The following is a 16,763-nucleotide window of genomic DNA, read 5'->3' on the forward strand; positions in this document are numbered from 1 at the left end:
CATGTGCGAGCGCATGTAATGCCAATCATATGTTCCTTCTTCTGCAGCAGCTTCGAGAATAGGACTCTAAGAGATATGAAAACGTGAATTGACCTGTATTGGACATTTGAAAATTAGTTCACAAAAAGTAAGGAGAAACATATGCATATAAACATAAAAGATGAAATCGGCTCACTATTGCCTTTCGTTGTAGCATTGACTGAAGAAGCACGCATGAAAATATTTCGTGTGTTCTTTTCCGCTGTGTTTGTTGCTCACATTGGGGGAAAAACGCCAGAGAAAAGTATGCACCCTTATGGAGAGCAACCGTAGAAGATAATCTCTACGGATTAACAGATCATCTGAACTCGTGATAAAGAGATCATCTGCACGAAATATTTATTTCGACCAACCGATCAACTGGTGAGGTAAACTGGGAACTAACTGTTGTCCGGTATGGTGTCAAATGCCAGTACTGAACAATAGTCCCGTTAGATGATGATCTATGAAGAATAAAAGTTAGCTTGTTAGAGTAATAACATAAGGAATAACTGTTATAACCGGTGCAGTTAACCCTTAAATAGATTAATGTTTGTGGCAGGTTCATTAGTCCCTCAAAGTACGAACACCACACCCTTTCGCCTTATAGTGTGCAGTCGCACAGACACATCAACACACGCGCTCTGGCACATATGCCAACATATCTACACATGCAAACACCAATGTGATAGCCCCAGCGTGCGGGCACTTAAAGTATCGATTCAGCCAAAGGACAAATTTTTCACAAATGCAATCCATGCACAGAAACAGCCGAAAGTATTGCGACAGGAGCAACTGGCAATGTCATGAGTACTTGCCTCATAGGACCCAGGTCCCGGTATCTCCGCGAAATTTCCTCACGAACTTTTTCTTCCGATGCACCTGATGAGGGGCCTCTCCTGTGTGGCATATTTCCGCAACATGACCCATAGTCCGTTTAATGTCACTTGAATCACACTTCACCGACATTAAACTGCATTCGTCACACTGCTAAAGATTAAGGGCCTGCTCTCTACAACTTTATTTCACTGATTCAAATCTGTAGTGTACAAAACATAACCGATCAGTTTGTTTGCTGTACCCCCAAACTATTTACCTGATAGGATTTAATCGTAGCAAACATATTTCAATATTAAGAGAGCAACACTCACTCATCTGAGCTAACAAAGACCTATATTCGCTCGTTTGAACGCAAAGGAAAAGCAAGTCTCTTGGGCAGCGCCAGTGTAGCAGCAGAAGTTTACACTCCCGTATTTTTGTGCGTGTCCGGCTCATCACTTTGCAAAACTTTTTCTGCCCTCACACTTTTGCGAACATGTACTTTTAACATCTCTTGAACGTATTATCCCTTCTACTGACTGTAACTGTAACATGTGTATTATCATGCAAAGCTCGTTGTTTATAGTGAAACTGCCATAATAGCCAGTGGCATGTTCTTCTGCATCACCTGTCACACCTTAAAGCACGGATGAGGTGCGTGAGAACGGGACAAGATTTAAAATAAATCTGAGCGCAGCATTCGTGACTTATTTCCCCATCTTTGCGCAGTTAGTTATTGGCATTTCCTCTCAAGAGAGAGAGAGAGAGATAAAGATGCAAGGAAAGGCAGGGAGGTTAACCAGACGCACATCCGGTTTGCTACCCTGCACTGGGGAAGAGATAAAGGGGAGAAAAGAGGTTGCAGAGAGATGAGAAGGCACACACAATCACGAGCTCAAGACTGTGTGTGCTCGGGGAGCACACACAGTCTACAGGCGGTCGCTCAGGTTTGTTGACTTTAGGTAAAGTAGCATTGCTTTAGTTGCTTTCTGCGCAACTGAGGCAGATGCCCAAGGTCCTAGTATCTTCTGCACACAAAATGGTGCGGGGTTAACTTGATTCAAAACCTCTCAATATGACAGCATAACTATATATCCTCCCGTGAAGGTAACAAGTATTATTTGATAAGCTTAGTAAAAAAAACAAAAAAATTGGCTGAGGGCGCTACTGGAGCTGCTGAATTAAACAGTAATTGACTATATACTCACATAGTATCAATGTTATATAAAATTTAGTGGCATATCGCGCATCCTAAATGTGGCAAATCATCGCAAGTACTCCTGAAGTTAACTACTATAGTCATAATAAAGCCGCGCCGATGTTAACATTGCATATCATCTTGAATGTCTTCATGCGTTGTCTGTAGTATTACGTACGAACGGCGTGGCGTATTAGGTCAAGAAACCGATTATCACTTAATTTATTCTCATGCACGTAATTTTCGGCGTGACACTACTTTCAGAAATAAAGGCGAAGCAAATGCGTGAAACATTTCATTTCCTACATTGCTTTCCTCGCAGAAAATTGGAGGTAGATCCATCCGATGAAAACGCAAATCAGCATGGTTGGCACGTTATAAAGCATCCACGTCGCAAAGGTCAACTCGGTGCAAAGTGGGAACAGGCTGGAATTAGAAAACAACAAAGTTTAGTCCTCTCAGTACTTATTGACCGATTTATTTAAGTGACTTGCGCGAATAATTTCAAACAACCACTTCCAGAAAACCCCCTACGTCTGCATTTTCTCAAGCACATTTTCACTCTTCATAAAATTTGTCAGATATTCTCATTGCAAATACCTTGGAACCTATTTGCCTTGAGGTTGCCGTAATGATCATTAGTGATGCAAGAAAGAAGTTTTTGGTTGTTGCCCGAAAGAGATCGCGAACACAAGGAATACCAGACGAGCTTTCAACTTAAGAATTCTACTCGAGTGAAAATAACCAGTCAGCCAAGATAATATCGTTACAGAAAAATAGTGGCTACTATCAGCACCATTCACATTCGAGACGATTTTCGATGTAGACAATGTACCATGCTTCACTTACTCATCCATGAGACCCTTGAGTACGAGATTGGACCCTGTGCCGATGAGAGATCCCGTACCTCCGATATTCGCCGAATACGCGACGGAAAGCAGCATGGTCGTACGCACTGCCTTCTGCCTGGAGTCCTCCCTGAAAGGGTGAAGGATTATACCTTTCTTGAGAGCTAATGCTGGCAAGATTCGTTGAAAGCAGCAAGAGAGAAAGTACATTGCAATTGAAATACTGATAAATGTGGCAATCAAGTTCCGCCAAGGCTATAGTCACTCTTTTTTATATAAGTTGTTCTGATTTTAGATTTGTGCAGCATATCTTCTAAGCTGCTGAATTTTGGAATTCCCGGACACTTTCCTGGAGCTCTGGAATGGCTGCGTGTCCGTATATGAATCCAGTTATCGGGGAAAACTGTGGTTATTGTGACGCACAGTGTTGCAGAACTGCAGACTAGTTTTTATCAACTGGAATTTCTCAACATCACTTCATCCTCCTCCCCCTCCTCCTCCGAGAGGTTTTGTAGCTCCCAGTGCGCCAATTATGGTGAAAGTGAAAAAGCGTTCGAAGCCCGTGTCTGCGCGCGTAGTTGACGGATCTACTTTTTAGGCTAATGATTCGGGAAGCCATAATACGAAATAGTTAGGTCATTACAAGATTATTCGACAAGAGGCAGCAGAACTTTCTGAAAAACTGCTGCCTAGATTTACTTTTATTCTTTTACTAAATACTTTAGAAATTTTAGCTACTTTTTTATTTTAAGTTCTCTGGCGATACCATTTTACTTTTTGATGTGTACTTCGGTGGCACAAGCCGCAGATACATATATAGAACATTTTCTTACTTCCCTTAATCTTTTGTTTGTTCTGTATTGTAATTTACATTCATTGTCTGTGCAGGCGAGGTATGTTCAAGAATATTCCAACCAGCAATGGCATCAGAAGAGAAGCGTTGCGCAGCTCAAGGTGAGGGAGAAAAGCTATGGCGATATCCGCCAAGGGACAATTCTCCACACAGGAACAAAGGCCTGAGAGCTTCGCTCTAATATAGCTGTTTTTGTACAGTCATTGCCATGGTTACCTCTCAGCTTAAAGCAGTCGCTTCATTATCAGAGTACAATATAAGCCTTTGAAGCCTGTTGTATTAGAGGCTTCAAAATTTGGCGTTGTTGTTTTGCTTTCATTTTCTGTTTTTCATTAACTAATACTGTCAGCCTAGTTTAAGGCCTATTACGGCTGTGAAAATTACAGGCGCTGAAAAGAGCCCCCTTTTTACAAGCGTGTGCTATTTTCTACAGCACTCACATATCTCCTATATAGTGAACAGGTGACAGGTACTTGCACTCATGTTATTTTGTTCTACCATCGGAGCTTGACGGGAGCTTCATCTCCACGTTTACTTGGAACACTGATACATTTTTCGTGGGTAAGCGTCGAAATGTGGAAGATTAATAAATAGCCTGGCGCAGTGCTCACACTGCAAGTACTGCCTAAAAGAAATTGCTGTCTATAAGCCTATATATGAGAAGGCAATAAGCACAATGAACTCGGCGAATGCATGTATTGTTTCTCTGTGTTAATTTCACAGTTGCATGAAAGGTTACTAACGACGACTGCAAAACTTTGATCCGCCAGGCTAAAACACAGCAGTTGGATAGATCGGCATACAAGGCAGGTAAAATATAATAATGTTGTAGTTCGTACAAGGCTTACTCAGAGTCAGCAGCAGTACACGAATCCTTGCGGCTCGCTTTCTCATTTGCTTTGCAAACTGACTCCCGCCTCTTTGTTATAGACTGTAGGTCAGTACCTGCAACATGCGAGTGAACTATTAACTCTGTCTCCACAGAAATAGAAAAAAAAATATTTCTGAATAAATCCTGCTAAACATGGGAACTGAAACACCACTGCGTCTTAAAAAACTATCGCTGTGATATACCTTGCGCCCGAACGAAAAAGCCGGTTCAATATAAAGGAAATTGAAAATAATTGTGCTTCAACATGACGTATTGGTCATTCACACCCTTTGATGTAGAAATGTCAATATTTTGTGCATTTTGCTTTTCGGCTGCTTCCTTTATAGCTTTGAAACACTCCTCAACTGATCTTACCACACTGTCCTCTGCAATGTAAGATCATTTGCTAGTGGTATAACTAGGCATTCATGACTACGTGACAGTTTTGGACAAGGTATACGAAGAGGTGCTTTTAGTGATATGCTGCACCAATGACATCAAATTTTTGCCCATGTAGTAGGCAAAGTGTTTGGAATTCTGTGGAAAAAAAGTGCCTTTTTGTGGAAGCTGCGAAAAGTAGCAGCAGTAATATCGATTTACCAATTTGTTAATTAATTATTTCTTGTGACTTACCACAGCTTACCTATAAAAACATCCCAAATTGCCCAAGACGACTTTTAGCTATAAAAATTTGGTTGCATTCTAGTAACACGCATGTGCATTTTTGTAAGGGTTGTCTAAGTAAGTGAAAGAAAGTACTCTCATGGGTCTGTTTAATTTTTGACAAAGAACATAATTAACAGTGCATCCACAGAGTTAAGAATATCTATAACCTTGCTTGTATGATCAAATGGAAGCCATTGATTAACGCATCAAATCCTTCTATTCTTCTGGGTTTTCCCAAGTGCCGCAGAACTGAAAGTGATGATTTAATCGAACTTTCATTTCAGGACCAGCTGTCTTAAAACCCGCACTTCTTCACTTGCATAGAACCTTCTTTTTTTTCCTTTTGGCCACATTATGGTTACCGCATGTGGCATAAAGCACGCATAATACTCCCTGGCAATGATCACTTACTTTCTACGTCCCTGCAATGAGACTTAGCCGAGGCGTGCATCTGGTCTACAACAGCCATGGCTATGGGCGCCATGATGGACGTTGATGCAGTGTTGGGAATCCACATGGAAAGTACCATGGTGACTACCATGAAGCCAAGCAAAAGCCTAGAGAAAAGTAATACCAAAAGAAAGTAAAAAAAACGTGTGAACGAAAGCACCTATGGCTGCCCCACGCTTATAAGTTCTCCTCAAAGGCAAAAATAATCATTTCTCTGTTGGGCCCGTAGTAAATATGAATAATTAAAAAAAAAGATCGTCCATCTCACCAGCCCATCAGCCATTCTCGACCCAACTAGAACTTCCTCTATAATGGGGTCACTAAAAACCATTGTACTATTCACATTTTTCTTAACTTTCCTTTGTGATATGCACCCGTGGAATGACGTAATCAAAAGAGTAAAGTGAATGAATAAGCGTGCTATGTTAGACCCATTTTAAGCTCTTGTTGACAAATGCGTACTATTCTTTCAAAATATTTAACATTGAGTGACTACGTTCTCAGATTCTCTTTTTTTAAGCATAAAAAGGATTTAGTCCAGTTTTACTTTAATGATGTTACATTGAAAGGACAACAAGCGTTATTTTGTTTAGTAAATTAAAAAGAAATTTTAGATGCTTGTCGAAAATTACTCTACGCATAGCGGTATGTACCTAAAAATATTCCGTTTGGCCTATGGTACGTAATATAAACAAAAATAACGGGTAATTTTCTCTGTGGCAATCTTACCTGAGATTACTTGTTCCTATGGCGAGTAACGACCTGAGGGCTATTCTCTTGTGAAGGTTGCTTGTTTCCACCGCTCCAGCCATAATTAGAGAACAAAGCAACAATATTCCAATATCCTGCATGAAGTGAAATCCACAGAGGGGCAAGGATAGCGATCGTGCATTTATAAGAACTGTGCCATAAAATAACTTTGTAGATATCGTTTTGAACTCCCAATGGCATCCCTTTTTTTTCGAGTTCAACACACAAAAGAACGCATGTTTTTTGTTAAATGCTTATATACAAAGTTTCGCAGACACTTCCGAGCCACAGTCTTTTATTATCATATTGACCAATATCAAAAGCGAAGAAAACTGTGTAGGCTCTTACAGTCTTTCTTCAAAATGGACTATGAATCGGTCTAACTATGGGATATTTGGATAACATCAGTTACAAAATTTCCCTAGACACCAACAGAAGCCAAGTTGGTCTATCAATCACGTATCTGCTTGTATGCACATTTTCTATAATACTGAAAAGTACATAACTTCTGATAAGTGCGTTAAAAATTGTTATTATCCCAATCTGGTATCCGCGTAGTAGTAAGAAATACTACTCGAACCACGTATTGCCATGTTATAGAAAGCAGTCAGCATTCATCCTATTTGAACGCAGGGCAATAAATATGCGATAACTATATTTACACAGAATTCGCTTGCTTGTACAAGAACTATATTTCATATTCTTACCCATAAACTTTTCGTACATGAATATGAAATGAAAAAGAGAATTTCGTAGTTTCACACACGAGGGCGCTATAATTTCTAACTGCAATCCATGTGAAAACATAGCATAGCACATATTTGTCTTGCTGGATACGAGAATTTTCTATTTCTTTTTGAACTAAAGGCTTACTATTTTACGTCCAGGAGGACAATATGTTACACGAGTTGGAAATTTAAACAGCTTCAACTTTCGTTACAGTCGAAAGTGGTGGGTAATAAATATGAAAAGACACATGCTTCTCACGTGCCTGTTAGCACTTACATTGAGGTAAAAACTAGCCACGCTAGTGGATGACAGGATTCCTAAGAGTGGAAACAGGAACACAGGCATGAGCGATGTGGCAGCCAGAGGACAGGCCTCCACCGACCAGTAGAAGGCCATCCAGAGCAGGATGTAGGCGCACCAGCCAGCCTTCACGTATGCGACACAGGAATGACAAATGCGAGTTTAATTGTTAATTCGGGCGTATTTTTTAATAGTGATACCAGTTCGGGTCTAACATCCCAAAAGAACACTTTATGATTCGGTTTATTGATGATATCACGTTGTATGAAACTAGTACAATTATAGTTGTCATTTATGTTGAAGTCCAATCATGTAAATTATGCCAGGGTGTGTAGGTGTTTTCTTTCTTGCAGTTGTCCACTGTTGCCTACAGCACTCGTGGTACTGCCGGAACCTTGTCAGGCGTGTAATAACATGCCTTTTTCTCCGGCATCCCAGCTATGCATGTCTTATGTCTTGTTGATAATAAACTTCTAATAAACTTCCAATAACTGCTAATAAACTTCAGACTTGAAAGAATGCTGCAGTGGGATGCTCCGGAATTTTCAACCTCCTGGCCAGGGGCTCTCCCACATGCAGCTAAATCTCAGTACATGGGCCTTGAGCATTTTTGGTTGAGCCGATGGGATTTTCGGTGGAGACGAAAATACTGCCGGCTCTGCCAGGACTCAATAACGTGATTTTAGAGCCAGCCCTCAGGCACCCTAACAACTCCATAACCATTGCGCGTGAGCACGCATACTTTTTTTTTAGCTGGTTTGAGCAGTTATCCTGAACACATAAGCGCACACGCTAGCAAATAGTATCACCTATGCTATCTTTATTTATTTATTTATTCATTTATTTGCAAATACTGCTGTCCCATGTCTGGGACATTGCAGGAGCGGGTACAGAAAAATCAACGAAAGCACAGAAACAAACAATAGTGCGCACAAATTTATGTGACTAACACATAAAATTTTTCCCGAACTCTACAGTGTTCATTCTACGCAATGCACCATCAAGCTTGTTCCAAACTTCCACCACACGCGGAAAAAAAAGAGAATTTGAAACAATCCAAACGAGACCTGAAGGGTACAAGGTTCAAAGCGTCTGTACTACGTGTTGTACGCGCTGGTATATCAGCGAAAGATAAGGGCGCGTGAACGCGGGTCATTTTGTGTACAATCTTGTCCAACAAGATAATACTCTCACGTGTACGGCGGTGTTCCAGTGAATGAAGTGACAAGAAATGAGCATGTGAAGACGGGGAGAAGTCCCGATCATAACGGTTAAAAACGAACCGTATAGCCTTATTCTGCACAGATTCTAACGTGTTTTTATCTTGCTGTTTGTATAGTGTGATAATGAATATGGTATCCATGCATTATCGTTACGTACATAAGCACTTTCCTTGAAAAAGAAGACATTCTGTCGTATATTTAGCGTAGTTTCCACCAAGTATTTCAAGTTAGGGATTCGGGAATGAACCAGATTAAATACGCAAAGTGTCACTAGCTATCCATACGCAAAATTACTTTGATTTCATTTCACTTGGCGTCTTCTGAAGCTCAATTACGTATGGCACCAGAATCTAAATACGAAAACTGAAGCATAATGCATACACTGTTTCTGTGAGTACAAAAACTCTCGTAATTTATATAACACATTTCTAAACAGCATTGATCTTTTGCTTGACTACGCAAGTGTATAGACAATTCAGTGTGATTAATTCTTTATTATATAATTTATCTTTACTAGCCCTGAGCTTCTACATATATGGCATGAACTATTTCAATATTTGATTATTTCAGTAGTTGTTATAATTTGGTGGGAGCGGCTGCTGTTTATATATACCATGTATTGAATCTATTATCACTGCTCATTTTAAGTACTGCCCCACTTACACCTGGAAGGTATTGTAATTAATAATTATTATTATTGGCTAGTAACATTTCATATTATTATTATTAATATTATTATTATTATTATTATTATTATTATTATTATTATTATTATTATTATTATTATTATTATTATTATTATTATTATTATTATTATTATTATTATTATTATTATTATTATTATTATTACAATATATTAGTATTACCATTCTCAAATTTATTTTGCATGGATGCTTGTCGTGCCAAGTGGAACTAGGTGCATCGAAATCAGTTTTACGAAGACTACGGAATAGGAAAACTCTACTTCTCTTACTTTATCGATAGCACCTCAAGACAGATTAAGCAAGACAACAGGCGCCCTTTTACACCGACAAGCTCAAGCTACTCCTCCTGGCTTTGGATATAGAAGATGATGTCTTCTATATACTTGACGCCAAGAACGTGTCTTACATTCAAAAAACAATGTAAGACTTGGTTCGTCAATTATTGGAGGACACAAATAGCACATACCTTTCCTCCGATGCATAAGGCCACGGGAAGAAGGAGGATAGGTACACATATGATGTACGCGAAACGCCAGGACTTCTTGAGTGCCCTAAATGCAGCCAGCATCTTGTGGCCTGTCCTGCCTGAAATAGAAACGAACCATTGTTTACAATTATTTCAAATATGGGGCACCGCACGCGCAGTCACAATTTCTCATGTTGGAGATATTATTTGCACACTTCGTCCAGCTGCCTTGGAGGCAATAAATCTACATTTGGAAAAGGCGAAACGCAAGCATTCACATTAACAAAAGGTTGTATTTTCGAAATACTATTGCTTGATAGTCTGGCCTGGTTCGTATGTCGACTGAAATGATTACAAGTAAAGCTTTTGTATGTATGTATGTATGTATGTATGTATGTATGTTTGTATGTATGCATGCGTGTATGTATGTATGTATGTATGTTTGTATGTATGTATGTATGTGTGTGTATGTATGTATCTATGTATGTATGTATGTATGTATGTATGTATGTATGTATGTATGTATGTATGTATGTATGTATGTATGTATGTATGTATGTATGTATGTATGTATGTATGTATGTATGTATGTATGTATGTATGTATGTATGTATGTATGTATGTATGTGTTTACCCCGACTTCTGCAACATCACCCCCACCTGTCTCCTCTATTTGGTGTGTTTTCACATCTATGCTCAATCACAATTAAATGTTAGGGGCAAAGCTTCTTGAGACCTAGCTTCTTGAGCTTCTTGAGACCATGGTATAGCTTCTTGAGCTTCTTGAGACAAAGCTTCTTGAGACCATGGTATAGAACCGTCGCTATAGTTGAAACACATGTGAGACACAAAAAAAAATGGCTTTACAATAGACTTCAACATAAGCATAGGCTACTTATTTGAAAAGAGATCGTCTTTTCCGGTGAAACTAATCTAGCTAGAAGAGTTCGGATTAGCTGATTTCTACTAAATTGTGCCTTGATGTTGAGGATTCTTGAGGAAACCTGTAATATGTCCGAACATTTTACTCATACTAAAAGGGTATCATGCCACCGGTGAGATGGTTAATTTTCTAAACACGTGCTCCTTTCACAACGAAGTGCAAGGCCCGGCTATAGGGTGGCTTTTTGCTCTCTTAAAGTACCAAGTACTCTAAATTGTTACCAACTTTTTCGAAACACACATCCGTCTCCATTTCATATGTATAAGAAAGCTGAGTTCTTGCTGACGCTACTCTTATTTTACATGGGGGCAGCTGCTTAGAGCTCTCCCATAGTACAGTACGCCTATCGTCTACTATTCGTTCTAAACACTTTTGAGGCGCATCCTCCACTCCCACAATTTTCTAAATAATCTTTGAATCACCGAAGAAGACTGAGAGGTGAAATAAATTCACATTACTATACACACATTATGAGAAATTCAAAATTAGGAGGTGGGCACTCGAGCCAACGTTTGAATAACGCGACTTGTCTTTTTGAGGATGGCAACGGCTGCATGTATTATTTTCGAATTACTCATTGCGCGCTTGCATCTTCCCCTTCTTGCTTTTATTTTGTAAATACTCTACAGGGGCCCCAGTTTTCGGAGTTTATTTTTCTTGAAGTTTGGAGGGTGTGTTCCGGACATAAATTTTTGAGAGAATATGGCGTTTATTGTAGGGGTCTTTGAAGTACACGTTGCGAGAGGCAGACAAACGTGTGGGATCGCGCTACTTCATTATCGAAGGTCGAAGTGAAGCGGCGATGGCTGCCTGCGTCCTAGCCACAAGGCGCGAGGATTTGCTGCATTTTAGCACACGCCTCGAGATCCGAACACGAGCGGCGTGGTAGGCGCAGAATTATGTTTAATTAGTGATGATGCCGATGGGAAAGGCACTACATACACATATTCGGGCTGGTAGGTTCATACTTGCTGGTGAAACAGGGCAATAAAGAGGCAGAGGACGACAGGAGCCAAATCAGACTCCTTTCGTTTTATTGCTGTTTTTCGACCTGTTTGCCCAGTCCGTAAGGGAGAATAGTCAACAGGTAGACTTTGCCGACACAAGCCTGCATGCCCCTGAGAAGCTTTCGCAATTGTAAAAAGGATACGAAAGGTGACCAGTTGTCTCTTCACTGTGGTAGCTGGTATTGCTCCTAACCATTTTACAACGAAGCTGTATGAAACTAAGGCTATCCCTAGCCCCCATGTTCTTTCTTTGTTTGTTTGTTTCTTTCTTTCTTTCTTTTCTTTGTTTCTTTCTTTTTTTTCTTTCTTTCTTTCTTTCCAGTTTCATTTGTTGTATTTACGGCATGCAGATATTTGATGATGGTGTTAATTTTACTGCATATTTAGGCGTTGCCCAAAAACGTTTTAAAAAGAGAGGTGGAAGGCGGGATTTTCAGGATGACTTGTGCAACCTGGTAATTGAAAGAATTGACCATTCAACTTGGCGAACGGGAAACATAACAAGAAATGCCGGGACACTCAAGCGCCTCTTGTGAGTTGTAAACTGGTCAATGCAAAAAAACTTTCCAGTCAATTGTCCGAGGCAGCAAGCACCAGGAGGCTGTGATGCGGATGCGGCTTGTCACCGACATCCTGCAAGAAAATTGGTTGAGGAAGCAGCAGCATCCATCTAGGCGGGCCGGGGCGCACAGCAACTGAATCCAGTTCGGGAAAGAAAAAAACAACAACAAAGAGACGTACCGCGGGCAACGGCTCCAAGATAGCAGACCTAAGCACACTTCTTTATCGCATCATGGTACTCGTAGCAAAATTTCCACTCCCCAACCCATCGCGACGAAAGCGGCAGCACTGAAATTTTCGGTCAAGTAGCAAGATGTCCTACATCAGAATGCACAGGCATGCTACCTGGGAGGCAGGGACTGGCTTAGCCCTGTGGCTAAGGCCGGAGGCCTCTGAGCGTGGGGTACAATCTCGCTGCCGGGAACGATTCTTCTTTGATATTTGTTAATGAGGAACCATTAGTCGCCTCATGAAGCGCAAAAAGTGACCATCGTCATCGTCAACACGAATGATACCAAAATTTTAAGATAACGTCACTTTATGACCTCATAATATCTACAAAAAGAGCACCAGAATCAGCGACGTTGTCGGGGCATCACTGTAACGTGGCGTCATGTAAATCTCTTATCGCATGACATCGTCATTTGTAAAAAGCGTTAGGGTGAGGGGGGGATCAATACAATTCATTCATGAAAAATAACATGGCTTTCACATTACAGTCGTGCTAGGCAAATGCGTAAGGAATCTTGTGACTTCACCTTTTACCTGATGAGATTGTTTGCTTTGGAGAAATGACCGAGACGAAGTTAGAGACGAAGTTGCGTGGACAAACATGCGTGGATAACAGAGGCTTTGATCCCATTGCCAGAGCGAGGGTGCCGTGGCGAAGAGCAATTCTTTCTTCGGCTCTGCTGATTCTGAGCACACATGTCTCATGAGCAGTCAAAGAACTTGAAATTTGGCTGTCGTTCAACACGAGCAGAGGCTGAATGAGTAATTTGATGCGTTCTCATTCATATGCCACGGCAACATCATGGTTTTTGAAGCTAAATAAAGAATATTTATCCTCGACCATGTCTTACGTCACCTTGTTTTTATTACTGGGTTATGTTCAGGGGAAAACATCCCCATCCTGACTGTGGCTGCGTTGAACACCACTTATGAATTATGGATGCTGTAACTGTTTGTTTCGCTATCCCCTGATGTGTATTTAACATAACTTTATTTTCCTTAAAGACCCCTTGAGGGGGTATTTCATAAGGGATGGGTTAACATATAATTTTTATTGCCACAAGTTTTTTGTTGCCACAAATTTTTATCTAAAAAAATGGACACATAATTGATCAAAAACTGATGAGGAGCATTCAGTGGTGACGACATTATGGAGAAGGTCGTTCAAGTCTTTTTCTGTCCGTACAAAGAAGGGCATAGAAAACGTGGTCGTTTAAAATCCTCGGCCGGGCAACTTGAAGTGAATGACACGTGCGATGAGATATGCGGGATTCGAAATAGAGATGGACTCCGGGCCATGACAGTGGCTTGCGAAATCACTCAGTATGTGCCAATTACAGCTGAATTTCACTCAAGCATCCTGTCGAACAGTAATGAAGTCGGTATAGATCGTCTTTTACAAGGTGGTGATTTAAACTTTAAGCCTATGCAATTTTTCGAAAAATTGGCCACTCACTTCTTAATTTGCCTTATCTTGGCAACTAAAATCTAGTTTTAATTACAAAGCGTAGTCAAAGTTGAACTGGAAACGAATATTTGTGCCGCCACAACTAAGCCAAGGAAGAGAAGTGAGAAAAGAGAGGATATGGCGCCAGGCTGACTAGTTTACTTTGCGCACATCACCAAAGTGAAATTGTCTTGAGACATACACACAGCAGTGTTGCCTCGACACAAAAACATGGTAGCAGATTTTTTTATAGAACATCAGTAGAAACCAGGAGATTTTAAATTTTAGTCTTTGTGCTCACTTTCTGTATTACAGATTCAGTGCTGGTGTTAGTAATATATCATAGTGTACAATAGCTTTCATGACGCAGTGAGGAGCATGACTTAGAGATTGTTGATCAAAATAATGACTCAGAGACTTCATTTGCTCACACATGTGTAGTGAAATTCTTGGGAAATGCCAATGCGATTCTAAAAGTCTGTGAGTGGCTTCTCTTCAAGAGTACTTCAAACACGCAAAACACTGGCTAACAGGCTCGCTTTGCACTCTAATCTTGTTGAGTGCTTCTTTTACCCCTACACATTCAAGCGAAGGTAGCCCTCGAATTTAACTGAAAAGCGTAATGACGGAAAGGAGGAAATGACAAAAAGAAAAGTCAGGAACAAGTGAGACAAAAATGATTTAATATCTGCTTATCAGCTCTCCAAGCTGTTCGTTTAGAAAATACACTCGCTGGCGCATTCCTAGCTATTTTTTCCTACGTTATTTGATCTAGCTGATGGCTTTCCCTCTTTTTTTGTCCATCACCGCATCAAATCAAACTCGACAATCACAAAGCAGCAGCTTTTCATATAGTTTCTGTAGAAGATACAGATGCTCAGTACATTCGAACACCTCATCACTCAATAAGCAGAAAAAATTTAAAAATCAGTATATCTACTGACAAATAAGCAGCCATGGCAACACTGGCGCGCACAGAGAGCGCACAGCACAAGCAACTATCACATGGCAAAATAAAAAGAAACCTATCGCACAGCGTTATCTGAAAATGGTGCTTCGTGCGCTATTCAGAGCCACTCATGTGATAGGAAGAAGCATGAAAACATTAGCACTTGCGGCATACCATATTCATAGGGAGGAGGATGGATGTGGCAGCGTCTCTTTGTACTGGAGTGAATGCAAATTTTAGATAGCACAGTGCGACATACTTTTTTTGCCATATGATAGCTGCGTGGTGCACGCTGTCTCTGTGCATATATCAGCAGACATGATTATATGCTTGGCTAATGTGCGGAAAATAAACTAGTAAATTTGCCGCCCTATCTTGCCTTCTCTAGTTATTTCTTCCTTGGTTTAGTTGCACTAGAAATACTTTGTTTCGCTATGCGTCACCGATACTTGTTTAAGTTTCATGCTATATGTTACCCACCCTGCTATTCCCCACAACACTGCCCCTTTCTTGAATTAACCTTAACTAGGCCCTCTTTTTTGTAGCTAGACAATTTTCTATGCTGGTTGATTTCTGTTGCATTCTCGACGATTCTCAAAGCCAAACAATCAGGCATCTAAACTGCCAGCGCAAAACATTTTCTCACCTTTGCAGTGGCTTCTCCACTGACGAGTGCACGAGCTTTCCTGTTTCTGCAAAGTTTGTACACATGACCCTCACTCGCAGGGCCCCGACGTGCTGCGCCGATGGATAGAGGTGACGCAACAAGTGTGTTCAGACCAAAAGCGAGAGAATACTCCTTATCGATGGGTAAGTGGCCGCGTCCGCCGAAACCAATAAGTGCCCGCAAATACTCGACCCACGCGGCCACGGACAAATGTCATGAACGTGGGTGGGTCAGTCATTGGAGTGGAACAAATCACATGTAGAAGACAAGAGCTCCGAAAAGATGTCAGAAAGATACTGAGGGTTGTAGATAAACTCGATTTCCTAATATTGATAGGTTCTTCCTACTGCCTAAGCATTTTTAGTTCATAGGTAATCCATATTTTATGTTGTCTTAAAGACGCGGATTCGCTCTCGTCACGATGGTCGCATACTATTTTTTTTAGTATTCAGGTAAACGCAATCTGACAGACATTCAGCTACTAGCAGATCACCACTCGGCCTTGTCGTACCCTTGAGGGACCAATTCCCATTTTCGGGGGCCTCATATTCATGAGCGTCAGTCCTATTTCTAGATACTCATAAATGAGTTCCACCTCATGATTCTGCTAGTTCAGTTATGTATTCCTGCGGAGAAAAAATAAGCACTGACGGATGTTCGCCTGGTTCAGCGTGCACCAGTACGCTCGCTGCCGGGAGGATTATACATATTTTGTCATTGGTGGTAGTATGTCCTCCGGCTTCAAATGAGCGGAAATGTGTAGGCCTGCCGCCTGGATGAAGTCAGGAGCGGCCGGTGCAGAGTCATAAGTTTTGCGCCTGGTAGTTGAATTTTAGAGTAAGCCAGGCCAGGCAGGTTATGCGTGTTGACTGGACCACGTGGAAGCGTTCCAGTGGTGCCTCCGTGGCTAGAGCAGGGCAGGGCACACCGATCAGTGAGACGCACTGCACCAGACCTGCACGTTGCCCTGATTGTATGGCTTGAGGCGATTCCCAACGTGAACTTGGGACTAGACTTCCTCTTCGCAAGAACGTACTAGGTTCATCCCGGTGCAAGATTGGCC

At 41.0% G+C, this 16,763-nt stretch overlaps 1 protein-coding gene across 1 annotated transcript in view; it reads right to left on the minus strand.

Annotated features, from left to right (window-relative positions):
* LOC119160862 (uncharacterized) overlaps positions 1 to 16,763 on the minus strand; it is an 89,321-nt gene that overhangs the window by 13,088 nt on the left and 59,470 nt on the right. Inside the window, exons 17-24 of the mRNA XM_075887890.1 lie at positions 9,896 to 10,014; positions 7,479 to 7,628; positions 6,453 to 6,568; positions 5,685 to 5,830; positions 4,585 to 4,681; positions 2,885 to 3,013; positions 2,342 to 2,461; positions 837 to 917 (exon numbers count right to left, since the gene is read on the minus strand). Coding sequence (XP_075744005.1) covers positions 837 to 917; positions 2,342 to 2,461; positions 2,885 to 3,013; positions 4,585 to 4,681; positions 5,685 to 5,830; positions 6,453 to 6,568; positions 7,479 to 7,628; positions 9,896 to 10,014 — 958 coding nt within the window. The remainder of the gene's footprint in view (positions 1 to 836; positions 918 to 2,341; positions 2,462 to 2,884; positions 3,014 to 4,584; positions 4,682 to 5,684; positions 5,831 to 6,452; positions 6,569 to 7,478; positions 7,629 to 9,895; positions 10,015 to 16,763) is intronic.

The sequence above is a fragment of the Rhipicephalus microplus genome, chromosome 3 (assembly GCF_043290135.1).
Source record: "Rhipicephalus microplus isolate Deutch F79 chromosome 3, USDA_Rmic, whole genome shotgun sequence".
NCBI classification, from domain to species: Eukaryota; Metazoa; Arthropoda; class Arachnida; order Ixodida; family Ixodidae; genus Rhipicephalus; species Rhipicephalus microplus.